The 27,677-nt window shown below is 41.9% G+C and overlaps 2 protein-coding genes across 7 annotated transcripts in view; both read left to right on the top strand.

Annotated features, from left to right (window-relative positions):
* The window catches only part of LOC100122393 (alpha-catulin), a 105,547-nt gene extending 90,610 nt beyond the window's left edge, over positions 1-14,937 (top strand). For 3 of the 5 annotated variants that reach the window (XM_008205829.3, XM_016986273.2, XM_031932773.1), the window contains exons 3-11: positions 1,511-1,788; positions 2,421-2,660; positions 2,940-3,203; positions 3,938-4,192; positions 4,310-4,469; positions 4,535-4,653; positions 4,721-5,050; positions 7,460-7,666; positions 8,034-9,691. In XM_008205829.3, coding sequence (XP_008204051.1) covers positions 1,511-1,788; positions 2,421-2,660; positions 2,940-3,203; positions 3,938-4,192; positions 4,310-4,469; positions 4,535-4,653; positions 4,721-5,050; positions 7,460-7,666; positions 8,034-8,510 — 2,330 coding nt within the window. In that variant the 3' untranslated portion in view covers positions 8,511-9,691. Of the gene's footprint in view, positions 1-1,510; positions 1,789-2,420; positions 2,661-2,939; positions 3,204-3,937; positions 4,193-4,309; positions 4,470-4,534; positions 4,654-4,720; positions 5,051-7,459; positions 7,667-8,033; positions 9,692-9,758 lie in introns of those variants that run through there. The other 2 variants (XR_004228030.1, XM_016986274.3) reach the window with 2 other exon arrangements.
* Positions 14,938-16,239: 1,302 nt separating this feature from the next.
* Positions 16,240-18,603, top strand: LOC100122378 (protein lin-7 homolog C). 2 transcript variants are annotated; one of them, XM_001605935.6, is made up of 6 exons: positions 16,240-16,405; positions 16,815-16,886; positions 17,074-17,115; positions 17,191-17,303; positions 17,580-17,825; positions 17,892-18,603. In XM_001605935.6, exons 2-6 carry the CDS (start codon positions 16,850-16,852, stop codon positions 18,048-18,050), a joined length of 597 nt encoding a protein of 198 aa, XP_001605985.1. In that variant the 5' UTR covers positions 16,240-16,405; positions 16,815-16,849; the 3' UTR covers positions 18,051-18,603. The 2 variants fall into 2 exon arrangements, with proteins under 2 accessions (XP_001605985.1, XP_008204059.1); XM_008205837.4 differs by having other exon boundaries at positions 16,245-16,405; positions 17,179-17,303.
* Positions 18,604-27,677: the final 9,074 nt, after the last annotated feature.

Here is a 27,677-nt window from a genome sequence, read left to right as displayed (position 1 = left end):
TTCAACCTCGAGCGCGAAAACTATTTACTCTGCATAACGACGTTAAAGTCGCTCATTAAATATACCGAAACGAGATCCACGACGCGATAGAAACTGAAAACAATAAGCCAAGGGTTAAATCCACTAGCCCGTATACTTCCCCCATTGTCCCTCCAACTCATTCCCAGGACAAAGCGCACACGAGCGCGGGAGAAAGTGAGAGAGAGAGAGAGAGAGAGAGAGTCAGCGCTCTCGCCTCACTCGACTATAGAAAAGAAAAAGACTCGTCTCGTCGAAGTCATTGTCGCGCTTGCTAAGTATATCGGCTAATTCGAGAAATAGCTGTTTAACGAACCCCGCCAAAACAGCCTTTGTGTAGCCGCGTAATTCAAAACCGCATCGGTCGAAGATTGCAGTCTCGCTATATGTATGTACGAAAGGCGGCAGCTTCGAGAGAAGGAGCAGTAGCTTTGTTTGCACTGCCCGGGCTATATAGAGAGAAAATATGAGCCGTCATCGAGCCTTTGTTTATTCAAGCTCGATTATCTCCAGTAATTAATAAATATTCATTCGGCGAATTGCCGGCGCTAGGCTACTGTGGGTGTCTTGAGAAGCTGATATGCCGTGACTACAGCGCTGTATACTCGTGCAGCCATCGATATTTCTCGAAATAAGTTTTTTTTTAATGGTCATGCATGAGATCATCTTTTATATCGATTCGCTACTCGTGCAGTATGCTACTGTATAATTTGGGCTCGAGGTTATAAATAGCATTCAGGTTACGCGGCGCACTTTTACGGCCGGAGAACGTTACCGTGAACTTGTGCATTATTCATGGATCCTCCCGAGTGCATTATTTATTTATCAATTCTAAAAGAGTGTAAAACTCCGATGATTTACGTAAGACGATGAATATAAATCGATTCGGAGAAATGGAAAAGCTTGTGTGCTGTCAGAGGCGGGGTTTCTTTTCTTCGATCTCTGTCACCTCAAAACGTGTAATTATAGTCTGTTTAGGTATGGAATTGAAGCTTTAGAGCCGTTGGACGGTGTTATTAAAGAATTCTACGTAGTCCACTTCAACAAAAATCGGAACATTCACAATATTGTAAACTTCATTTCTGAAACGAATGATTTCTCCAATCAATAAATTTAAGCAGTTATAGTATGAGGGTCCCAAGCTAGTCCAGTAAGACAGTTTTGGAACAAATGGCATACCGCTATATGTACATTCAGCGCGAAAATTCTGATGAGGGAAAGAAAAAAGTGCTCATGCGCCACCTATCTTCGCTATTCAACAACTAAAGAGCCAAAAGGTATATTACAAAACGTGTGTCTTTATACACGTTGTAATGTATGTCTTTATACGCTACTGCGACTCATTCCACATGTTTGCATACCTCCGCAAGGTGGCGAGTCATTTCCATTCGCGTTTAAACGATTGGTCTAAATTTAAAAAAAAAATCGAACAATCCATATTACCGCTATACCGTTAAGATGAAAAATAAAAGAAAAAATCCCTCTGTTGCAGGATCGGCCATCGAGAAGCTATGCGAGCGAGCGATGGAGGAGAGCATGACGGACAGGGAAGCCGTGGTGCGAGCGGCCAAGTGCCTGCTGGGCTCGGTGACGCGAGTCCTGCTGCTGGCAGACATAACCGTGGTTAAACAGCTGCTCATGGCTAAGGACAAGGTGGCACGTAGCCTGGGACGACTCGAGAGCGTCTCGAACTTCACCGAATTCGTCAAGGCCTTCAGCCAGTTCGGCGCCGAAATGGTCGAACTGGCTCACATGACGGGCGACCGACAGGTATTTTCATTTTGATTGTCACTGTTTAATTTAACAATGGGTACACACTTGCACGATGTTGTGAAAAAAGTTGGTTTATCAACTTTATACTTATTCCGGGATAGCGAAGGTCGTAACAGTGCCATATTTTTCGAATGAATAATAAGAGAATTCATATTGCTCTTTCGTAATGGCCGATGCAAATCGAAACTCTCGATTTGCATAATTATAGTGTGATTCGCGCGAAAAGGCTTCCTTAAAGAGACAATCGACTATTGCATCACTACGTAATACCGGCAATCGTCGTAATGACTTCCGAGAAGACATTATCGCTGCGCAGAATTTTTAATCAAACTCTATATTGGAAATACCGTGGCGTAACTTGCGCGAAACTATTGCGCGTTGAAAACGACTCCGACGGAATTCTCCCGTGTAATTTCGCCGGGAACCAACGTTCGACCGTCTTTACGGGGTTTATCGAAAAAAGAAAGAAATCAACATCGGAGAATTAATTTGCCGCTCCGAGAGAAAAATAACCAGCGTATAGCGACTTCCGGCTGTCAGGAGCAGTGTGTCTAGGTAGCGAATTTCGTCTGGTATAATTCAGAATGCGCAATATATAACCGAGAACGAAATCGACCCCTGTTTGACAGAACGATCTGAAAGACGAGAGGCGGCGAGCTCAAATGGCGGCGGCGCGACAGGTCCTGGAACGAAGTACGATGATGCTGTTGACGTCGAGCAAGGCCTGCCTCAGGCATCCCGAGTGCCCTTCAGCGAAGGAAAACAGGGACACGGTTTTCTGCCAGATGAGGCGAGCGATGGATCTCATTCATTACGTCGTCAAGGACGGCGTCCTCGACTGCAGCGAATCCACCTACTCCAATTCACAAGTAAGGATTCGTTTCACTCCTTTCGTTAATTGCTTCCTTCCTCTATAAAAACTTCTCTCTCTCTCTCTTAGCCGCCTCGAGGGGATGCTCGAAATCGTATGGTTTGCTTTACGGTCCCGCGTATCGCGTTATTGTATTTCCTCAATTTTATCGCGCGAATGAATTCAAGCAGAGTTAACCAAACGCAAACGGGCCGCGAAATTCGAGGCAAAACATTTTCGCCCCTCGCGCAAACAGTGGCCGGGCAAACAATGAGACGAGCTATGTATGTTCACGCAGAGTCCACAGCAGGAGGACTGGGACAGCAGTACCGTGTTCTCGGCTCTGAAGCAGTTCGAGAGGCTGGTCGAGTCGACGCGGATGACGCTGTTGTCGGCGGGTTGTCGCGAGACCCTCACCGCGGCGCTGGACGTCGTGGTCGAACGTACCCAGGACTTTACCGACAGCGCCTACACCAGCCACGAACACAGAGAGAACATCCTACTGCTCTGCGACAGAGCTAAACTCGAGCTTAACACGCTACTCAGAGTCGGCAACAGTATGGTGTGTATGCTTACTTTGGGACGACTTTTCCCGACCACTTTTCTGTACATTCACATGACCGTCGATTTTCTTCAACTGTATTTTGGTTTGCTCTTGTTTTGCATTCAGAAAATTTTCGGTTTTCCAAAAAGGAATCGATTTTTGCTGAATGATATTAGAGGGAAGATCCTCTCTTAAAAGAGTGATGTGGTCGCTTAGTACAAGAATTCAGAAACGCGAATGATAAATGCAAATTTTATTACATAACATACAAATGCTTCATCTTCTCTTTAAAAGGTGATGGGCTTTGTTATGAAGCATTTAATTGATAATCGGTCGCCTGGTACGAGAATCCTCTCTTTAAAAAGTGATGGGCTTTGTTGTGAAACATTTCATTGATCAACGGTCACCTGGTACAAGAATTTAGGAACGCGAATTAAAAATGCTATTACATAACCTACAAAAGCTTCAAACTACGTTAGTGCTCATCAGGCGGCAAAATTTAAATTTTTCTTGGAAAGATATAATTGATGACATGATAAGGAATCTGTGAAGCGCACTTAGATATCCTATTTATGATAAAAAATTCAATGTAGAACAAATTTAATCAAAGAGTGTCGATAAACCATTCAGTCTGACCAAACCGAACAATTTCTACTTGCCACGCGATTGCACTTCAATAGAGCCATGGGGATGAAACACAGATGTATAGAACGATTTCCGAATGTGATAGTAATGCATATTTGCTCCCATAGAATTTCGAAACGAACAGCACGAGCTCGCCGAACTCGGAATTGGACCAGGCAATACTGGGAGTATTGCGGGCGACGCGCGACCTTCGCCAGCAACTGTGTCAGACGACGATGGAGCAGGCCGGCGATCTCGGGCAGGTCACAAAGGCCGGACAGGAGCTCGTGTCGACCATCCGGAACCTCGCGCTCGCCAACGATATCGACAGATTGCAGGAAAGCAGCGATCGATTCCACGAGTACATTGAGCACATACTCGAGGTGAGATTATCATCGGCACATTTATTCGAGACGTCGACACGCCGCTGTATATTAGCCTCTCCGGCGGAAATTTAATTTAATCTTTCTTCCCTCTCTATCGAACCATTCGAAATCCAGGTCTGCAAGCTCCTGAGACACATCGCGCTCTCGGAGTCCCTGCAGGTCTCGGCGAAGTTCACGGAGATCAACCTGCGGATATACGGACCTCAAGTGGTGACGGCCGCGCACACGTTAGCGAGGCATCCCACTAGCAAGATCGCCAAGGAGAACCTCGAAGGTTGGTTTCAGTGTGTGTAACGAGAGGAAGAAAGTATACCGACGATCGTTCGCTTCGTGTTTCAGTGTTCGCAGACATGTGGCAGTGGCTGATGTCGGACGTGACAACCGTGGCGAAAGACGTCCTCGAACTGACCCAGAGTCGACCCGAGAAGCAAGTCTACATGTCCCTTCCTCGACCAGGAGTAAGTAAACTCATTTGATGCGTACAGTATGATACAAGGTGCCTACAACTTCCACGTACTTCCGCAGAAGCACGGGACGACCAGCAAACCACTGAAACCGGTGAGGCTGGACAGCGAGGAGCAGGCGAAAATAGCGAAAGCCGGCCTCGAGATGAAGCGCATAACCTCGGAGATGGACGCCGAGACGGAAAAGTGGCAGGAGAACGGCAGCGCTCTGGAGGAGAACAACGACATCGTGAAGCGCGCGAAGAACATGTCCTCGATGGCCTTCTCCATGTACCAGTTCACGAGGGGCGAGGGGGCCCTGAAAACCACCCAAGACCTCTTCACGCAAGCTGAGTATTTCGCCGAGGAGGCCAACAGATTGTACAAAGTTGTGAGACAATTCAGCTACCAGGTACGTTCGCCCGATTCCCAATTTGCTCGTCTACTTAACTGGAATTGTTCTGAATCATCTTACAATTGTTTCTATCTATATACCATTGTTTACGAATTCTATATTGGACTTGAATCCAAATATTCGTGCTATTGAGTAATCCTTCTCCTCTCTCTCTCTCTCTCTCTCTCTCTCTCTCTCTCTCTCTCTCTCTCTCTCTCTCTCTCTCTCTCTCTCTCTCTCTCTTATGTTCTCTCTACTATACTATTACTTTTGGACTATACTTTCCTTTATTTTTCATTTTTTTCTCTATTATTTCGTAATTTCTTGCGCACAAGCTACATCCTCTGTGTCACGATTTACTTCTTTACTGCAATTCATTACTGCGTGTAAATAAGACCAACTCGCACATATCTTTGGTACATACAATAAGAGCACATGTGTAAATATATGCAATTAAGCAAGCGATTGGATGAAGCTCATGCGCAATTATCTCTTAGCATTAGACACGTTGAAATTAACACGTTTGCTGCCCTTACGACCATCCTAGCTAGGCAAAATTCTACATATAGCTATATCCAAAAACTATTAAAACCACTTCGATCTCTCATACTTGAAGCAAAACTCTGCTTCACTTTGAGAGATGAGTGCGCTAAATAACCTGTAAATTCTGTATTATAACACCCTTTCGATTGACCCTCGCTCTTGAATGCCTCCATCCAGGTAACTTTTTCTATCTTTACTTTAGACCCGTTGGTTGTGTTATAACTATTTGTACTATTCTATCACACATTTTTCGCCTGTAAAATTACTTACTTTCATAATCATCATCTCTCTCTATTATTCTCTCTTTTTGTTTACTTTCTATCTCTGATCTCTGTGACTCATTGTATCATTGTGCAATCACCTTAGCCTATGTACTGAACATGCTAGTGTATTCAACTGTGTGTTAACATTCGCAAGAGCCATTCCAAATTCATACACACAACCAGGAGCAGGATCACGCCCTCAAAGGAAAAAAAGGCACGGCCACAAGCAAGAGCATGATCCTGACTCGACACGTTACACAACGCGATCACTAATCTCTCTATATCATTGAATTAAAACGTATACATGTGTGTGCATCCTGAGTAATGACGTACATAACTCTCATAACTATAAGATTTTTCTGTGTACGATAGTAAAAGGTGTGTTTTAGATGCTACGGGAATGCTTCCGTCTGTGGACGACGTCTATGTGCATTATGGCCCCCCTCCTTCCACTATCTGGGGCATGACTATAATGTGTCCCAAAGTTTTTGCTGGCTTCTACATGACTATAGACGCGAATAAAGAAAAGAAATCTATAGCTTCACGCGACTATCTCGCCACACACACGCTTTTGTGTATCTATATGTGTGCATTATAATGTATGTCACTCTGGCTAACAATCTCGCTGCTCTCTCGCTGTGTCTTAATGAAAGTAAAGCACTGTATGTCAAGATATTGAAATATCGAACATGTCTCTTATAAGCGTGTACATAGCGTTCGATATTTCGCGAAGCTGGCAAAAGCAACAAGGTCTGTACTGTATATCACTGTCACTCACATGATCACTCTTAACTACTTCTATCTATCTTAATTACATTTATTATCTATATTTATTTCAACTTTTATATACTATACTGCATTGTGTTATAAATATTATGATTTATATGCCTAGATCAGATATTATATTATATATATATACGAACATTACGAGAACGCGACGTGTATGCAAACATCGTTTGAAAGCGTCTATGTCTATATCCACCACAAGTCGTGATTAATCATCGCCCGAGCGACGCGAAACGGCAAAAGCTCGCGTCAAAGATGCGTGCATACACGGGCGTCTACTTAGAATATTACACAGTATATATCGTTTATATTTACATATATATATATATATATATATATATATATATATATATATATATATATATATATATATATATATATATATATATATATATTATATATATATATATATATATATATATATATATATATATATATATATATATATATATATATATATATATATATATATATATATTATATATATATATATATATATATATATATATATATATATTATATATATATATATATATATATATATATATATATATATATATATATATATATATATATATATATATATATATATATATATATATATACACGATCGCAGAGCTTAGATAACCGCGTAGCATATACATGCGTATACTACAGAGTTCTATAAGCAAATGCAGTTGCGCGATACAATCGATGACATATCGCAAAACGAACGTATTTTTCGAGCTTGCATTTTTAAAAAAAAAAGAGAAATGAAAGCTAGAAAGCAATGCGTTCTTTTGGCGTGACGGCCGGTTACGATCAGTCTGTATCACCAGTCTTGTAATGGGCGCAGGTACCGGGTGGGCCACACAAAAAGGAACTCCTGGAGAACCTGGACCGTGTGCCGACGTACGTCCAGCAGTTACAGTTCACCGTGAAGAATCCCACCGTGGGAAAAGCCGCCACTTTCATTAAAGTCGACAACGTCATCCAAGAGACGAAAAATCTCATGAACGTCATATCGAAGGTTGTCACTACGTGCTTCGTTTGCGCCACAAAGGTGAGTCCGGGCCAAGTACTCGCTGCACCGTATTACCATTATTATTATTATTACTGCACAGATACGCTAATATCGATGGTAGACTTGGTAGTTTTTAACGAGAACGTTCGATGTAGTGGTGTTCACCGGCGCGTCGCGCGAAAGACGACGACAGTTCTCATCGCTTATACTTGCGTATAATGTCTAGTCTTTCGCGAGGACGACGCGCCTTTATTCGTATGATACTATACTGCTAATGTTTCGTGTGTTATACCGTTTCTATATATTACATATACCGCAAAAGAGTTGTATAGACCTAGCCTCTAAATTACGAAATTGTCAGTTGTCTTTATGGTTCTTGTTATTATTACATATATTTACGCACTAGCACAATGTCAGCATGCCGCAGTACGTGGAGGCCAGTCCGACGTCGGCGCCGGGCCAGAGCGAAGAGGACTGCCTATACCCGATCAGTCCTACCATGTTGCCCAGCACGAGACCGTACGTGCAACCCACACCTCTGACTCGCGAGCAATTGTACACGATTGTCAAGCCACCGATAGATCCTGCACCTTTGCCACCACCTCATCCCTTGATCGCCGAACTCATGAATCAGCTCAGACTCGTGCAAACGAACAAATCCCCCACAGGCGTGATCCAACAATTGTACTACAACACCCTGCCATTCGTTCGCCATACCTCCCCGCGACTGTTTCTAGCGGCGAGAGACTATGCCATGAGCGATGAGAGGTACCTGCAAATGCAGCAGTACTACCAAGACCCTCGTGATCAAGAGCAGCAGCAGGAACAGCAGCAGCAGGGGCAGTTCCATCATCAGCTGAGGCACTCGAGTCTGCCGAGATGACACTTGGCCGCGAACTGTGTCACCACCACCACCACTACTACATCGCACCAGTATCACAAGCGCCGCACGCACTTCTTCCATCTCTTCTTCTGTTACTACTCCTACTTCTTCTTCTTCTTCTGTTCTTCTTCTTCTGTTCATTACTTTTCACAGGTTCGACTGCTCACTTGTCTCTTTCCATCAGCTTGGCCCATCAGTTGCGTTTTTCCTCCCCGTTTTTTGTTTAGCTGCGTGTAACACCTCCTCTTGTATGTTGTGGCTTCTCGAACCCACTAATCGTCCTCGTTTTTTCCCTTTTTTGTCGCGGATATCGCATTTTCGGTTGTCCATCCACGCTCACAGGAACAAGAATTTTTTGACGTTCCCGTTACGATGTACATAGATATCCCCCGCCACACGGCTGCTTCTTTTGGGATAGAGGACCACTAGGTAACCACTTAGTAGTTTCAGCTCGATTTTTCGCACAGTTTTTCGGTGCACCTGGACTGCGCGTCTCTATATCTGTGTGTGTATGATGCTAAGATTTTTTGCTTCGACTAATGGATTGTGCGTGTATTAATTTGTTTGTAAATAGTGCTAATTATCTTTTTTTTTGTATAACACAAGTATATTGATTAACATTTCAGCGACTGCATTCTCAGCGTTATCTCTTTTAAAAGGTTTGTTCTCGATAATATTAACGAAAATTTTGCAAACTTTAACGAAATTGATATTCTCGAGAAATACATGCGTGGATTAAAAAGTTCTGGGTAAGGATCAAGCAACGATTGACTGAACCGTCAACTTTTGATTTGAAGTTTTGTTTTCATAACTTGGATTTTTATATGCTCATTTGATTTTCAATTTCTGTTCTCGATTTTCTTCAACCACTTAATAAGATACAGATATTAAAAGAAAAAAAAATTATCATTCGATAAACTTGATGCAGTGTAACAAACCAGCTTACTAAGTAGCGCCTGTGTCAGTCATTTCGCCCCCAGACAATGAACAAATATTAGCCTCCCTCGCTCACGTCGATCCTTGGATGTCGATCATCTAAGAATCGAGGGAAGTCCAACAACACAACAACGCACCTGCAACCACGTGGACGAGCACCAAAGAGCCACTATGAGCAGCTCGCTGTCCACGATGGAATAACATAATACACACCCGTATTACACAGAACACACAAACGAATCTCCCCAATAAACGAAAATATTCCTGGCTCGTGTACTAATGTGAAACCATGTCTGTGGCTTATTTTTCCAGTACAACCTGGATTTCCGAGGTCTGTCGGCGCGCGGGGCCGGCGGCTCGCCGTACCGGGGCGGAGACGGCTCGGGTGCCGATGGCGACGGCAGCGGCGCAGGTGGCGACGGCAGCAAGGTGGGCTCCGCCCCTGGCAGCGATCCGTCCGTCTGACAGTTCGGGATGGCCCGACGGGCCAAGGGGGACGCTCGCCGCACACGGGTTTCCTTTTTGCTTTTCTAAGGCTCCGCGCGATTTCCTGCTCCACCAGGCAGAGCACTCTCGTCATCCCTCGTTATCCATCTACGCCATTGGCTCTTTCTTTCTCGATCTTCCTCGTCTTGTCGTTGGGAAGACCGTCCAAATTCGCCGATCACGCTTCCGTTTCTTGTTATAACTTCTCTGCCGATGACGTGGAGCGCGAAACGAGCCTGAGAAGGAAACCTGAGGGCGGCAGCAGGGCGGTCAGGGACGTACTTTGTGGCAAAGACGAAGCCGAGATGCCGTGTGACGACGCGTTTCTCCAAACGCACTTGTCATCACGACATCTAAACACATCTCCTGCGATATTCTGTAATGCCCAGCGTCGTCGAGAGCTTCTGTGCATCGAGGCTCGAGCTTTGGAGCCGTGAGAGGCGAAGATTAAGGCTCGAGGCTTGACCGGAGAATCGACGACGCTGCGTACACTTACTTACCAATGTAATACCGCGAGGACAGAGCCGTCTAAGAGCCGGGCTTCCCTTTGTAATTATAACAGTGCCACGCCGTTCTTTCCAAAAGTGTACAGTCTGCGAAAAAAACAAACCAAAGGTCGAGCTTCTACCGCACGATATAAAGTCTATAGTTTATACAGCGGGACGATCGGTTGTTCTTTTCCGGCGATCGAAAGTAACGTTTACAAAGTTTTTTCTACACACTCACACACTCGGCGGATAATATATAATATGGTGGTTATATATACAAATATATGATGATGACAATTATGTATATGGATGTGTGTGCATGCGCGGCCGCAGCGCCTTAAATAAGTTCTAGATCTGTACGACGTAAATTGTAATTTTAACGATAATAAGATTAAAGACACGAGATATATATATATATATAATATACAAAACACGGAGACACACAGTGAACTGATTAGTCTCTAACGAATTATATAGAGAGGCGATGATGATGGTGATGATGATGACGATGAAGGGGGGACGAGGACCCAAAGTTCGAAATCGTAACATTTAGGTGCATTTATAGATGATGATGATGATACCCTCTAGCATGTTGGATACATCTACTTTTTTCCGATTATCATTGTTATATCGTGTAATGAATATATTATATATGTGAAATCGCGGGAGCGACGAAAACCACACTGTAAATACGTATACGACACACGTTTAAATTTGAATTTTTTTCCTCTTCTTTCGAACATTCTGTACACACGTATCGTACAGAGTTGGCACAAAGAAAAAGCTCATTTTTGCCCTCTTCGCTTATCTCAACGGCACTCATTTGTACTGCGTCGAGTCGACGTAAATCGGATGTGTACTCGGGACATTTTTCGCATACGCTTATGGTAACATCGTTGTCTCGAAGTGGTACGAGTGACTTCGTATTCATTGCGTTTACTTCCTTTTCTTTTTGTAAAAGTACGTCCACAGACTCTTCTCCCTGTTAATTCCGCGAATCGAGAGAGAAATCGGTTGTAGATCGCGAAGCGAATGTGTGACGAATGATAACACCAAAACTTGTCTGTGGAGCTACTTGGCGAGTATGTATATCTGCACTGGCGATGCACTAAATATACGGGAACTTCGCAAAGATCGGCTGCGTTATCGTAACTAAGGCGGCTGATCTTTCGAATTATCCTCCAAAGTTCCTAGGTACATGTTTGAGAATACGGAAGTGACCGGCTGCTTCGGTTCACCTTCTCTTTTCTTGAGATACAATTAGTTGCGTTTGAAATAAAAAAAAACAATTAAAATAAACAAAACACTTTTAAATGTCGATATATTGTGTATATTGCTATTACATTAAACGACGATTGTACAAACTCTGTATCATACCCTTTCTCTTGTTGTTGCTTTTAGTTTACTAATAGCGATCATGATTTCGAGTTTCATCCGTTATGAGTTGTGTAAAGTGAATTGAATTGATAGAAAAACACATACTCGAGTGCGGAGGATTGAAAAAAAATAATTATGTCAATGACGGCACAAATATTAAAAAAAAAACACTTGCGACGTCGTATAAAAGAGATCATTTCTATAAGTATAGTTCTTGAGTCACTTTCTTAGTCACATTCTGGTGCTTATGTGTTATCTGAACTTGAATATAAATATATCGATGCCGCGCCTTATTACAATCGCATTCGTTGAACTTATTATGTAAATGATTATCGCAAATTCGTTCGTCTTTTTTCTATGATAATACTATTAGTCTCGAACACGAGAATAAAAATATAATAGTGCTAATGATGAAACAAGGTTATTTGGTACCTTATAATAGAGGAAAAAAGAAGAGACAAAGAGATACCTCGTGTTATATTATATGCTGTAAACGATATAGCGTTAATGGCTTTTGTTATTCGAGAAAAGAAGAGAAAAGCGCGACACAGAGACGCGCGTCGCGTTTTCTATAATTTATGGAGAAAAAGATTTATTATGTAACTTAACGATGAATGTTGTTGATCATTAAATAAACAGAAACACTTAATATAACATAATACATTTAACGTATAAGCGTCATCGGCATTTTATATAAATGTTATCATTGTGAAACGTGTGCAAAATATGTCACTGAAAAAGTCTTTCTTGGTGTACTACATCATAACTACTTCGATAAATGACAAACAAACAAAAAAATTAAAATAAGCAACAACCATTCCATTTTTGACATATAATTGCTTGCTCGATCGATGACGCTCTCTATTTTCTCGTATAAAGTTTTTTAATATTGTTATTAGAAAATATTCTTGATATGATCCTGTATCGTGATAAAAATTAATACATTTCCTCGGACATACTCGAAGTATATATATAGTATACCTTATGTATATGTTCGTTCGACTATGTCGTGATTAGATGAAAAAAAAGAACGAGGACTGCATTTGTCAAGGTACATGATTTTTTCTGAAAACGTGAAGAAAATTCCTTAACCAATAAAAAAAATTTAGATAATCATAGACGTCAGTAAAAACAAGCTCTTATAGTTTGAGTAGCGTAACGCACACGTTGTTACAATTGCAATGGAGGAATAACGTTCGTTGATAATAATATCGGTAAAGAAAAAAAAAGTAAACGAGTAATCGCGAATTTGAATTAGGAGCGAACAACTTTATGAATCGTTATTTTATCTTATAATACGTAATCGTCGACTGGAAATTAGTTTAAAGATTTCGTGCCTGCCGTTGTTAGAGTCAAAGAAATTTAAAGCATTCATTGTTGATTTGATTATTTAGTTTGTATAATCAATGAATTAACTCGATAAATATGAATTTTAAGTCTCACTAATATGATCAACGGTACAGTAGAGTCACGAAGGCAGAGCAAAAAAAAAGAGTAAAATAAACAAACCGAACGGAGCTTAAAAACAGTTGAAAGTATTACAGTTTTGTTCAACAAAAAAGAGTGACATTTAGAATACAGTCAATCGCGAATCGTTTGTAACAATTTTGAATTTTTCAAACATTAAACGAAGAAAAAAAATCGTAAAGTTGCTGAATCTGGCGAGTCGATGACAATCCCGTGTGTTTAATTAGTCTTATAAAAAAAATAAATAAATATCTTCACGCTAAAGACGATAATGTGCAACATCGTATTAAAAGTATCTTGCATATAGTGTATCTAGAACAACGCTACTTACTTAAAATCTAAAGACATACGTTTATAATGTGGAATGCTATGGTAAAAATACGACATTAGTTTCGCTGTTTCTTATAAAAAATCGCAAAATATGCACGTCACTCGCGACATCAAATTCTATTCTATACGAAACTCTCTTTCTAAAGGATAATTTATCTCCACTTAATAACTGTCTACACACGTATACACTTTATCAAACAAAAATGGCCCTTTTATCTCTAAGTGTGAAGAATAGTCTGTTTGTAAGAATGCCTTTTGCATACGCGAATTTTTCGTAATAAAGATGAAGAAACAAGCATTGAGTAATGAATATAATATAAACGGACAAAAAAGTAATCATTTTAATGCAACTCTCGCTTGAGGACTGATCGGACGCGCACAAGTAACTCGTTCGCATCAGTGCTTCGATTAAACGTTTTTTAACAAGCAAGAAAAGTTCAGCGCGATCACTAAGTACATATTTATTCGCCTACAATTATTGTACTGCACTTACGAAGTTCCGTGTCAAGTAAAAACAGCAGCTTCAGCCTTTTCGATCTTTGTATAAGCTCTATATCTCTGCACCGATATCGTTAAACAATTGTCGCTAATTATGATTTACTATCGTGAACGCAAGATAAATAATAATAAGATGAAAGCTCGATACGTGAATTTTTACATACGCTGCACGTGAATAGACAGAAGCTGATGTGGTGCATCCATACGCGCGAATGATGTCGAACAAAAAATAAATAAATAAAAAAGGAACAATGCCAACGTGCAGACTTGAGATTCTGAGTGTACATACGAACAATGGGATTAATGATTAAACGTTATTAAACTATAAGGTTTAACGTATAAGGATAAAAAAAACTTAAGGGATATAAGATCACTCGACTGATGTAAACCAATAAATAAATAAATATACTGAAAAGCTACGATAAGAATGGAAAAACATACGTACTACTGTATAACTTTTCTTCGTGGGTCATGGCGCACCCTATATAGTAGGCCGAATATAAAAGACAACAAAAAAACAAACACACATGATTTAGAAAATCTCTCGGTATAGATAGGATATAATAAAGTCATGAATGAAAAAAAGAAAAAAAAAACATAGGCATAACTAGATTAAACAAACGATGGTGTCATATATTTTGTGAGTATAATAGCAAGTTTTGATCGTGGCAGCCCATAAAGAAGGTCTTGCCTCTTCGCCAACTCGAATCAAGCGCCGTGCAAAGGGTCAAGATTTTTCGTACGTCTGGAGACGCGGATGTAAGAGGAGAACTAAACGATATAATCTATAATCTCGAGTTTGTATACAAAATAAATAAATAAAGAGAAACTTTACATTCTTTGCATTGTGTGTGTGTGGCGTCTTATAAAAACTGGCATCGATCGACGCGAGCGATTCTCCCGAAAACGATGAATTTTCAGAGCAGCCAATCGCGCGCATTGTCCGATTCCACATTGTCTCTACTCACTGTTTTTGATTATAAGGAACAAGAAAAATAAAATCACGTGAAGGTAAAAAGTAACACGTCAAGTAAAGAAAAAATATAACGTATATATTGATTACATTCGCGTAAATGTCTCTGTCATGTCTTAAAAAATAAAGCGTATAAGAATTGAAGCGAGAAAGTAAGAGAGAGAGAGAGAGAGAGAGAGAGAGAGAGAGAGAGAGAGAGAGAGAGAGAGAGAAAGAGAGTAAATCGCATATGAAACCATAGTCTTCCTGCGTCGATGCTTGCGGTGTGGCGTTTAAAAAGCGCGAAATTTTTTCCATTATAATGAAGCAATTTTGAGTCATATGCGAAAATTCAACTATATAGCGTGCGATGTTTAAAACGAATCTGTGTGCAATGATCGAGGTATATGATAGACAACAGAGATTTTGCTGGCAAAAAAGTACCAAAGACGAAAAAATAAAACATTTACCTATCTGCGGTGTAGTGTATACCAACGGTTGTGTATGTGTGATGAGAAGGAGAGCGAGAGAGAGAGAGAAAGGTGTAGCGAATATCTAGCATAGATTTCGTACTTCGTATTTCAATGATATTATTACTTCATTATGTAACGGAATATCGTACTCATGAAGAGAGAAAAGAGCTGACGATAATAACAAACTAAATTATTGTATCTGAAATCGCAAAAAGAAAGAAAAAAAGAACAATTTAAAAAAGGCTTTGTTATTTATACACCGACACACGTGTGCACGTTTCTCTTGTACAGCTGTTACTCTTCTATATTATATGAATATGCATATACATTGCGCTCAAATTCCTTAGCTTTTCGCTATTTGAATTCATATCTTTGAATATTTCTATAAGAATATTTATATACCGAGCGTGAGACAACTTTCAATCGGACTACTTTATTAAATACTGCTTTATTAAAGAAATACATAAATACACTATGAAGTGACTTTTTCTTTACTTCTTATTGCTTTTCTTTGACGATTACAGCTTTATATAGTCCCGCAAGTATATTCCTTTTTTTCAAATTACCGAATTTCGAAGGTAAGTACAAAGCGAACCCTTATCGGATAAGTCCCTTCGCTCGGATATCGCCCGACGATAAAAGACCGGCGGAGGGTAAAATCGTCGCGCGTAGCTGACGTCATGCGCCGAGGGGGTCGAAAACACGGCGAACCTTCGCGTGTCAGCGCGCATCGAGAATAGCTGCAGCAGCAGCGACGTCTTCAGTGGGCGTACGACACGCTTCGTCTGGCTTTTCGACGCTGCGGTCGTTTTTTCTTCTGCTTCAGTCTTCAACCTTCTCTGGACATGTTTCTTTGAGTTTTTGCGGCCGATCGAGCTGTATTCTTGGGTGAGTACTTGGATTTGTCGTCTCGCGTGGCTGAGTGGGGTATATGCTTTTTTTGGAAAGTAATAATAGAACCTGTGAGAATAGCTCGCGATGTGCGCTTATTGTCGGTTGGGGGATTCGTAGGAATTATTTTCTGGAATTCCATATTTTTGCAGAATTGAATTAGAGTTACACTCATTGGGTAGTCACTACTTGGACAATAAATTAATGCTTATATAAGTTTCACAAATCAGTTTTTTTGTTTTATCAATAGCTACAGATAAAGCTTAACAAGAGTAGTGTCGAATGGGCCTCCCCAAATATGTTTATAAACAATCAGCCAAGACTGTTGCAATATGAATTGTATGCTTTTATTGAATGAAGTTACAAACTAAATACTAATTTTCATCGTTTTCTGGCATATTACTAGATCCGAGAGTGAAAAAACATCGAATTTCCATAACCATGGCAATCGTGGAGGAATCCCTCACTCTTGACAGAGGTAATCTATAATTAGACCTAGTATATGTATATCTCCGTTGGAAGTATTTCCTTCAAAATAACCTATCCAATTTTAACAAAGCAAAGTAAAAAACACTCGTTTAAAGTCGCTAAAGTCGTCAGCGATGATTAAGAATAACGGAAAAACCTGACATTTCAATCCGTGATATTTTCGACTTTGATTACAGACGTCAAGCGGTCCATCGAACTGTTGGACAAGCTGCAGAAAAGTATGTACTCTCATGATCGTTTAAATCAGCCTGTCAGTCAGGAAAATCACTCAATAATTACAGTCGTTTTTGCAGGTGGAGAGATCCCGGCCACGAAGTTGGCTGCGCTACAGAAAGTTTTACAGAGCGACTTTTTAAACGCTATTCGCGAAGTTTACGAACACATTTACGACACCGTCGACGTTCAGGTTTGCACACCAGCACACTTTTATACTTTTACTAAATTCTGCCACATTCGAAACAATAATCCATTAACCGCGAATCTCAACTAATTCGCTGCAACGAAACTCAATTAAAACTAGTTCATGCCCCACACAACAAGGCTAGAGACATACAACACTGGTCTAAGCAACCTCGAACTAATGCGATAAAACGCTAGACTACACCCTGTAATCAGGCCGCATTCATCTCCCGAGCCGCGAGAAATCGATTTTCAAACTTGCCTTTCATCTGCACGTTCACAGGGATCTCAGGACGTGAGGGCGTCGGCAACGGCCAAGGCGACGGTGGCCGCTTTCGCCGCGAGCGAGGGTCACGCGCATCCTCGAGTCGTCGAGCTGCCCAAGACCGAGGAAGGCCTGGGCTTCAACGTAATGGGTGGCAGAGAGCAGAACTCGCCAATTTACATATCGAGGATCATACCGGGCGGTGTGGCCGACAGACACGGTGGCCTGAAACGCGGTGATCAGCTGTTGTCGGTCAACGGAGTGGTGAGTTTCCGATGTACTGTAATGGACAATTTTATACATTAAGCTAATTAATTCTATGGTTCGCAGTGCGTCGAGGGTGAGAATCACGAAAAAGCCGTAGAACTGCTTAAGCAAGCCCAGAACTCGGTTAAACTGGTCGTACGTTACACGCCGAGGGTCCTCGAAGAGATGGAGATGCGCTTCGACAAGCAACGAACTGCCCGCAGACGTTCGCACGTCCCTTAAACTCTGAGAGATATACCAAACACCTACAATCAATAGTAACGTTTCCTAAGAGTGATTCAAAATTACTTGCGCACCAACGACACTCGACGCACACCTCATGTGGTAGAACTCGTACACCTTCGTATAGACCCGATCTGCGATATGATCGTCCGGAAGATTGTTGACGTATTATATTGGTCTTAAATATTTAATAGCTGCGTTTTCGAAATATTCGGATCATGCGTTGGACCAAATTTTCATTACGTTTGGTATATACTTAAATTGAGAAATGTCAGACACTTTCAATGTAGCATCTGTATCTTTATTTAATATACATTGAAAATTTTCTTTTTCTCTGCTCACGTGTACTCTCAGCGACTAGATGATGATAAAATATGTTTTTATCCATATGTATAAGAAATAAATGGATGTGTTGATCAACATATATTGTTACTATTATTGTTATACATTATTGTAAGGCTGAAATTTCCTAAGATTCTCTTATTTTGTGAAGATAAGGATTTGAGAAATGCTTAAGATATACCGAATACCAATAAACTTTTACGAACTGAAAGCTGCCTTTTATTCTTCATCAACATCACCTGGCCTTGATTGTTAAATTTCAGTTTTTAAAATTATTTATATTCGTACGAAATGCAATAGTAAAATTATTTATAACACATTTCAATATATTACAACGACTACTCAATCTCGTCATGAAGATCATTAAAGAATCAGCCTTTCCTTATCAATAATTGATGCAATCCTGTGATCAAATTATTTTACTAGTGACTCTAAGCGATGTTAATTACCGATATAATACTTCATTCAAAAGGCTTGTTTAATGACGTTAAAAAAATCCATGACAGTATCATCGAACTACTATAGCCCAAGAAACTTCAACTTTTCATACTCGTCGGCAGTACACTTTTGCGTCAAGGGATCCCGCAAAGTTTAAAAACCAGCAGCGTGCACGAACCCTTGAATTATAAAAACCAGAAAGGAGCTTTGCGAGCGTCGCTTCGACACCGTAGGAACAGTAAAACAGTTATAAAAACAGCGGTAACCACGTTAAGATCAATTATTCAATCGCGACGTAAAAACATTGCCCAGGAAAAGGCTCAAGACGTCGTAAAAGCTGGCCCAAAGGAAGTCGTATCGGCGTGGATGTTTCATTTTAGGTACAAGATAATCCGGGAGAAACATTTGTTCGGTAAAAATATACGGAAAAGCAAACGAGTCAATTCAATCGTTAATAGAGTACAATTTGGAAATCGCTTTCTTCTAATTTACATGGCGCTAATAAAAATCGAATTAAAAATTACCTTTAACCGAATTAAAATTAATTTTGCCTCTCTATTCTTCGTAGTAAAAAAGATATTCAAAAGTAAAGAAGAACGCTTTATCCAAAGTGTAATAACAACGAAGGGCTTCAGGCTGTCGCCTTGGGCCACTGTAACCCAGCGGATACTGCTGTGCCGGACCGTAAAGTCAAGCTGTTAAAACTTGTGGAGTTATCAAAGAGTATGACCAGAGACGGTTGGAGATCCCTGAGAGCCTGCAAGACGATGTAAGTAACAGAGACTCGACCTCCAGGCTTTATTATGAACTGGAGGTAGGTTGCTGCGTTTAACGATTATAAAGAGGAAAAATTGGATCAATTACATGAGCGTAATGTAACTCATCTCCCGTCATGTGAAATTGTTTTCCTCATAGAATAACATTAATTTAGGTAATTTGTTCAATTCAAATCTCACTTACTCAAAAATAAAATGCCTTAAAATTAATGACGTTTCCCCAACAATATTATTTTTGTTGATTTTGGGAATAAAATTTGGCATGCTTTTTAAGAATGGTCAGACTAACAAAATAAGTTAAATAAAGAGAGAATATCGTTAAGATATAAGATCATGTTGCCAAAGTTTGAAAATCCAGATGCATTGACCGCGAGAGCAGCGTCGGTAAGTCAATGGGTTTTACTTACCTTCGTAAGATGTCGCTGCTGATACCGTACGCGAGATCAAGTCTCGACCACTGCGTTTCGTGTGTAGTTGCCAGCTTCCACCCTTTTCATACTATCTCTGCAAAACAATGGATCCATGTTTTTAATTGATGTATAAACGCGCTTCAATTTAAAAAAATAGAATTTCGTTTAAAATACCCTGTGAAATAAACATTATGGTTAATAGATGCGATAGATCTTAAGAACCAATTTTTCCAACACTCGTACAGGAAAGCAAAACAACATCGCAGCTAATTAAAGTAAAAGCCAATCGCCCACGAAGCAATCGCGATGACTTTCACCGGCTACTCCGTAACGTTACACCGGGCGCATATTCTCCCCAATAAAAGGGCTGAAAAGAAAACTCGCAGACTGCAATATCGCGACCTTAATTCCCTCAGTCACGAGAGCATCTTTCGCCCCTGTATATCCGCACTTTCTTCCTCCCTCTTCTCTCTCTCTCTCTCTCTCTCTCTCTTTCTCTCTCTCTCTCTCTCTCTCTCTCTCTCTCTCTCTCTCTCTCTCTCTCTCTCCTTCTTTCCTTCTCCTCGCAAGCACCTTCGATATCACTTCGTCGCTCGTGCACTTTTTCGCGCGCTCGCTATCGCCAACAACCCTCATTAAATATGTAGAAGACGATGCCCTTACGAATCTTCGCTATACCGCGAGGCTTCTTCCGTGTATACCTCTCTCTCACTCCTGCCCCCCTCGTTTCGGTTCCAGGCAATCTCGAATCAATGATAATTCGAGAATTATTGCTTCCCAGAAGGCTTTCCTTACGGAACGCGTATGTATGAGAGGTACTCTATATTTTTCTGCAGCACCTACTCGGCCGGTGTGAGCTGCCAGCTATCCTTGTGTTCATTTTCCCCGGGATGATTGTACGCGCGGAACTGGGGATGCATATTTCATGGGCGGGAACGAGGCGAGTATACGCTGGGATATTGTTTAAATAGGCGATTCTCACGCGTAACGGCTGATCGATCGTGCTTCTTCGTTTAGAGTTAGAGAGCTTTCGAGCGATTTTATCGGAGATTGGCTTGCATTTTCGTCCTACGTGGACTGCACACTCTCTTTCTCCGTCTCGTCTGCAACTATTTTACTCGCTTGGAAAATTTATCGGAGATTTTGAGATGGAGCAACAGAGACAGTTCGATTTATTGAGGCAGACTAGAATGGATGAATTTTGAATGCGTTACGGTCGTCGTTGGAGTGACGATTGTTATTTTCAGAATCCGTCTAGTCTGAATTTTCAAAATGACGAACTCGTTGAAATAGTCACGGGTCTAGCGCTGCAAATCATCGCAGAAGTGTGAAACGTTATTCATAGATCCATATCCGACATCCTTTAATCATCGTTCGAATCAATGAGATCGAGAATAGCGAAATCACTTTGCAATCTAAAGTAATAAGCGATGTATTAGTGACTTTGGCTATGTTCCGTTATACGTTCGTTACGTTTTGTAAAGTTTCTTCACAAAAATAAAAAAAGGAGAAAAGACAGACCGAAACTTTTTTCGTTCACTACAGTGTATCTCGTGGTTCACATACTACTATATCGAATGTGATGTTATAGGTATCTAAGTGCGTGTGGTTTAATACGCATTGAAAGATTCTGCTTCTGAAAGCACTCGACGCAGCAGTTAATGCCACTCATTCTTTCCTCTCTCTCTGTCTCTCCCTTACCTTCCCGATAAAGATTTCACGAACGAGCTCGCGTCGAAAACGAGACGAGGAGCGCAACGCGTCATTGTTTAAAAAAAGGCCGATCCGAGTCGTGCATCATTGACGAGGCTGCGTTCCAGTTTTGCCTTCCATCTCTCTCTCTCTCTCTCTCTCTCTCTCTCGAAGCTGGAAAAATGCGCGGCGCGCTCGGCTGTATAATTTGTGGACCGTCGAGATTGATATATATATACATACAGTCACAGGCTTCTGAGAGAGAGAGAGAGAGAGAGAGAGAGAGAGAGGAAATCCGGCCGTTTGTATTTCCCCGGCTACGGCCACGTACATTTGCAAGAAATAGGCTCGGCAATGCGTCGCTCAATTATTCAACGGCTGTGTAAGAGTGAGAGAGAGAGAGAGAGAGGCTCTGCCTGGGCGCCCTATAAAGTTCCCGCCAAGAATTATACTCCCAGCCGACTGCAATACGAAATCGTAAAGCGTCTAGCTGCTGCGCCTCCACCGCTCTATTGTTTCTCGCGTAGGGTGAGGAGGACGAAGAGGTCTATTCGGCTCTGCGGGTTATATACGGCCGCGATAAAAATTACGAAATGTTGAGGGATACGCTCGGGGCGAGATTGAATGCGCGAGAGATGCTTCAGAGATACTGGTAACCAGCGATTTTTCTTTATTGATAAATTTATGTTTTACGACTATATCAGAGCTGGAATAATGATGAATCGATGAGTCCAGGAAGTGATTAAGCGGACGATTTTTATGGTTGAAAATGAAAAACTGTCTGAAGAATTTGACCGTTTCAAAATTCTCACTTTATTTCCTGTAGAAACAAAATGTAACTCTGCAATTATTAGAATTAAATACAAACACAGTTGTAACGTGAGCGGCCCAAGACGATTTAAGCTTAGAACGTAGCGCTATATATGCACTGGGATGGCAAATACCGATGAGGAAAATCGAAAAGTGCCTACACGCCATCTATATGAGTTGCCTCGAACTAGAGAAAAGGTCCGTGATGTCGGATTTGGATAAGATCTCCTTCGATGGTCCAATGAGCACATTAAATAATACATGTCCAACATTTTCAAATCACTGCTATAACATACCAAAACAAAAAGATAACATTTCACGTCAATCCTCGCGACCGATTCACCGAAAACAAGGCTTTTGATACAGTATGCACAAAAATCAATAACTAAAGCAGCCTACAAAGATGATAATCAAAACCACGCTCCTGACGTTTCAAGCATCCGATATTATTTATCAAAGCCTCCCCGGCAGTATAGATAGTAGCACAGAGAGAGAGAGAGAGAGAGAGAGAGAGAGAGAGAGAGAGAGAGAGATAGCAAGAACATAAAAAGAGCTCATAAAACCGTCGGCGACCTCCGATCGCAGTAATGTACCCGTGGGGTTGCATCAAAGTGCCTCTTTGCGTGCTGAGGGACGACGAGTCGAGCCTTCGCTATTCGAAAATTTTATTCTTAATACCTGCGAGAGATCCGGAGCGATAGACGACGAGTATAGAGGACGATTTTGCATGTCAGAGTACAGAAGCGTCGAATCAAAGGATCGAGCTCTATATGTATGGAGAAAAGGTTATCCACATGGGAGAGTAGAGTCTCTCTTTCGAATTTCGCCCGCGTCCTCACGCTGTGGAATTCGATTTCACACTGTCCTACGATTCTCTCTGCGCCGCGTCGATACAGTCTGCAATTTTCTATGTGTTGGAGTTTTTGTTAAAAGATAGTTTTAGTATTTTGAAATATTATTCAGTTCTTGTTTTATTGTAGCTGGAAAAACCCAAGAACAGAGCCGTGCCGAGTCCGTCGCCAAACTCGGCAGCGCATCTGCTCGTTTTATAATTATAAGCTTCTCGAAGACGCGGTTTGTTTGTTGCCTACGAAAAATACGTGCGACAAACACGGCAATTAGGGATTAAGAAGGAGCGCGCACTTCGCTGAGTGCGCCCTTTTTATGATACCCAGGTTGGCGGGCGGGGCCTATTAAGACGGGTCCGTCCGCTCACGCTTCGACCGCGTCGTCGCGTACCTGGATATCGGCAGCGTCCCTCTTGCGATCAGCCGTAGGACCGCGTCACCGAGATATTGTAATACCCTCAGCGGAGGATAGCAGTTAGTTCTAACCGAATCGAGCAAGCGAGCAGTTGTCCAGTCGAACGCTTCACTGACATCTGAATGACGCTGTCATACTGACATCTGTATGACGCTGTCATACTTGTATTAATTTCTTGTTCCTTTTTTGTATTAATAAATATATTCACCGTGAGAAGCTATACCCTGCTTGATTTTATTTTCAACACTATGCGAAAAATCGAAACAAAATCCACGCGCTAGTCCTTTTAATTCCATCGAGTCGTCGTCAGGGCCTACGGCGCTTTCTCAAAAGCCTCATACATCCGCAATATCGCAAGCAGTAACTCGAGGCAGCCAATCGAGCGCCGATATCGCGCTCCCGAGACTCGTCGAATTCGCGCGGCTATTGTTCGTCCTATTTGACTCGAAACGCGCTGCCACCGCCGCGACACATTGTGTCGAGGCGCACGACGACGTCGACGACAATGCAAGGAGCCAGACTACTGCCGCGCACGATCTTGTGCATTGTCGGCTTACGTCGCGCCCCGAGCCGCGATTATTTTATGATTTATACAGGCTTATTTTTTATACAGCGCGAAAGTACAGGTACAGGAAGCGGCGTGCGTAAATCAAATCTCGATTCAAACCCGCGTAAAATCGCCAGGGAGCCGATCGAATATTCATACTTCGATATTCCAAATCCACCGTCGCGCTCGCGGCGTAAACAATATCGCGTTTCGTCGAATTAATAGAACTGTTTCTACCGCGGCTTTACATTATCCGCCGAGCCGAAAAGGGAAAAGCGTTTAGTCACTGTTTATAGACAGTGGAGCAGAGCCGAATCAAGCGATCGTTCAACTATTAACCGGTCCCGATGAATTTTCAATCGGCCGGTGTCGCGGCCAGATTAATCTTTCATCGCATCGGAATACTTTATTTCCCCTCAGACATACACTATATCTCCGCTCTAGCTACTGATATTTATGGTACAATTTAACTCGAGAAATAATTGTCATCCGTCCCCAGAGGAGATAAGAAGCTGTTCTCTTCGCGCGGCGACGAAGCGCCCGGCTCAATTTTGCAAGCGGAATAGCTTGATTAATTACTTTTCGGGGCTGAATAAGTAAAAGCGCCGGAGCTGGAGCAGCGGCTCGACTGACGAATGGCGCAAAACAATTTACATTCGCTCCTCGCGCGGGCTTTCCAGAGAAACGTAAACGCGCTTCGCGAGGATTACGAATTAAACGCGCCGGGATACTACCGCCCTCTGAATTTTCGCGGTTGCCAGTAGTAAAGCTCCGGCGGACCGCGGACGCGTCTTCTCATATAATTTATGCGAAATTTTGACTCCGCGCGATTCGCTTTTATAATTGCGAAGCTGCAGTACAAAAAAGACCGGCAGTAAAAGCGAAAATAAAAAAAAAAGAAACCGAGAGGCAATACACCGGCGCATTGTTTCTCCCAGCCCGAGAGCATAGTGCAGCACGTACACACGTAGACGGCGAAAGGGGGCGGCGTTTTCGCGCCTCCGCCAGCGTGCACGCGCCGCGCCACATCCTCGAGATATAAAGAAGGAAAAAAAGGAGTGGAGCCAGAAGAAGGGGAAGGAAAAGGCGGGAGAGAATTCGTAATACAGAGGGCCGCTCTACGGCTCCTGGGGGAGGAATTCCGGGGCTACGTTTTAAATTGCTGCATCCCCAACCTCCTTGTTTATGTATGCTCAGCGTTTCTTATTCTTGGACCGGCGGAGCTAGCGCTCTCCCTCCTACTCCGCTCCGAAACTTTATGTGCCCGGCTCTCGGCATAAGTATGCATTCTCTCTGTGTGTAGCCGCCACCGTGAGGAGAGTATTGTGCGCGTTTTAGTTTTCCTGCCGCGCAGCTTCTTCTTTTCATTTGCTCGCTGCGCAGAAATTTTCCTTCTGGAGAAAAAAAACTGTGTATGTGTATAGAGAGGAGAGAATCAGAGCCGCAGGTATACAGAATTCGATTGCTCTGACCGAGAAGAGTGGCACGTTTTTCGCGACGAGGGGGAGAGCTGCGGGGAATTAGGGCACGCCGCCGGACGTTTTAATCTTGCGATTGTTCGCCCTCTGAATAATGGATATGCATTTGGTGAGAGAGAGAGAGAGAGAGAGAGAGAGAGAGAGAGAGAGCGTGTGCTACTGCGCGTCTCGCTTCTTTCTTGCCGCAGTCGACGGTTATTTATAGGCCGAGCCGTATGGATGTGCCGGAGAGAGGGATTCTCTGCGCTGTAATGTGAATTTTTATTGCTGTTTCCCGGAATTTACCGTGTTCGCTTCTCCCGGGGAGGCGAGTATCCATTGCTGCGGTCTGTACGTTTCGGGAGATTTGTCGTGGATCTCGGCGGTAAAAAAGTCGATTGCGCGGAAAAAGCCTCTTTTCCGCCCGAGGCAGTGCGGCAACGGCGTCGCTAATGAAAGCTCTCGATCATACGCCCGTGTCGTCGAGTATAGAGAGAAACGGTAGGCCGTGGCAAAACACCGGCTGCGCTTTATGTATGGACTAACCCAATAGAGCTAATGCGGCAAACATTGTGCGCCGGTTCTCGTATATATGCATGTATGAACGCACGATCCGTGTGCGCCACGGCGTATTGATGTATAACGAGAGTCTTGTATACTCGGAGCTGCATATTCATGCGGCAGTTCTCTTATCGCCACTATTATCGGCTCGGATATAATCGAAGAGGAGAGAGTGTACATCGAGATTTTTGCGAACGATTTTTTAATGAGAAAAAACTGTTGATGCTTGAATAATGCAAGAAAAGCGCGGTATCGAACTTCGGGAAGTTGCGCCGATTAAATATTCACCATGCGCAAGTAGATATATGTCAAACATAGTCGGACTCTCGCGCAGCCAAGTTATCAAGCCGGATTGTCATCGTTTGAAGTGGCCGATAATTTTATCGATGTCTCGCTCGGTTGTGGGCCGCAAAAATGCTTAAATTCGACGTAAACTGGAGGATATCGAAACGTGATTTCCCGATATGAATTATATTATCGTACGAAGTCCAGTCCTGGGCTGAGATATTTATAACCGATTAAAGTTTTTATTTTTATTTGGTCGTTATGACGAAGAATAATCGGCATAATGAAATCGGGCAAAACGGTTTATCGAATCAGGAGCTTGCCCATGAAAAACAATTTATACCGTGTATTTCCAGTGCGCTAAATAATGAAAAAGAGTTAATTTTCAATTTAATATCGATTCAAGAGAGAGAGAGAGAGAGAGAGAGAGAGAGAGAGAGCGAACGAGTTGATTATTAAACAGAATCGAATATTCATTTAGCAGTCTAGACGTTTCGTCGCCATAACCTAATTTTTTTTCCTTCCCTCGCTGCAGCAGACGGGATTTTCTGCTGCGCATCTCGGGATGGAATTGGATTGTTTTTGTTAAAAATAATATTGTCGGATAAAAGCTATTTGCAATTCGATATTTACTTTGTTATATACGTTCTGAGAATCGTGCTCGTTGCTTATGAATAAAAGTGCGGCGCACTGGACGAGATCATTTATAAAACGCAAGAGGGCTTCTGATTATTACATCTAATGGACTGGAATAGATTGATTGACATTGTTTATTGAGATCGCTTCGAATTTCAAAACACAATGAAAAAGTTCTATAATAGCCTGGCCTGAAAATAACTTGAAAAATGTCGAAGTGAAGATGAATACTTGAAGCAGGCGAAGTAAAATGCATATCGAGACCCGCTTAAAATCTGATTTCAAATCAGTAAAATCCATGACTACTGGATTCACGAAAACGATCAAAATGTCAGTTGTCTGAGGGAAAAAACTCCATCAATCCAGGCTCAATTTCATTTGCAAAGAATATCTGTAAAAAATGACTAATT

This window comes from Nasonia vitripennis, chromosome 5 (assembly GCF_009193385.2).
Source record: "Nasonia vitripennis strain AsymCx chromosome 5, Nvit_psr_1.1, whole genome shotgun sequence".
In the NCBI taxonomy this organism is placed as follows: Eukaryota; Metazoa; Arthropoda; class Insecta; order Hymenoptera; family Pteromalidae; genus Nasonia; species Nasonia vitripennis.
This window is presented reverse-complemented; position numbering and strand designations above follow the sequence as displayed.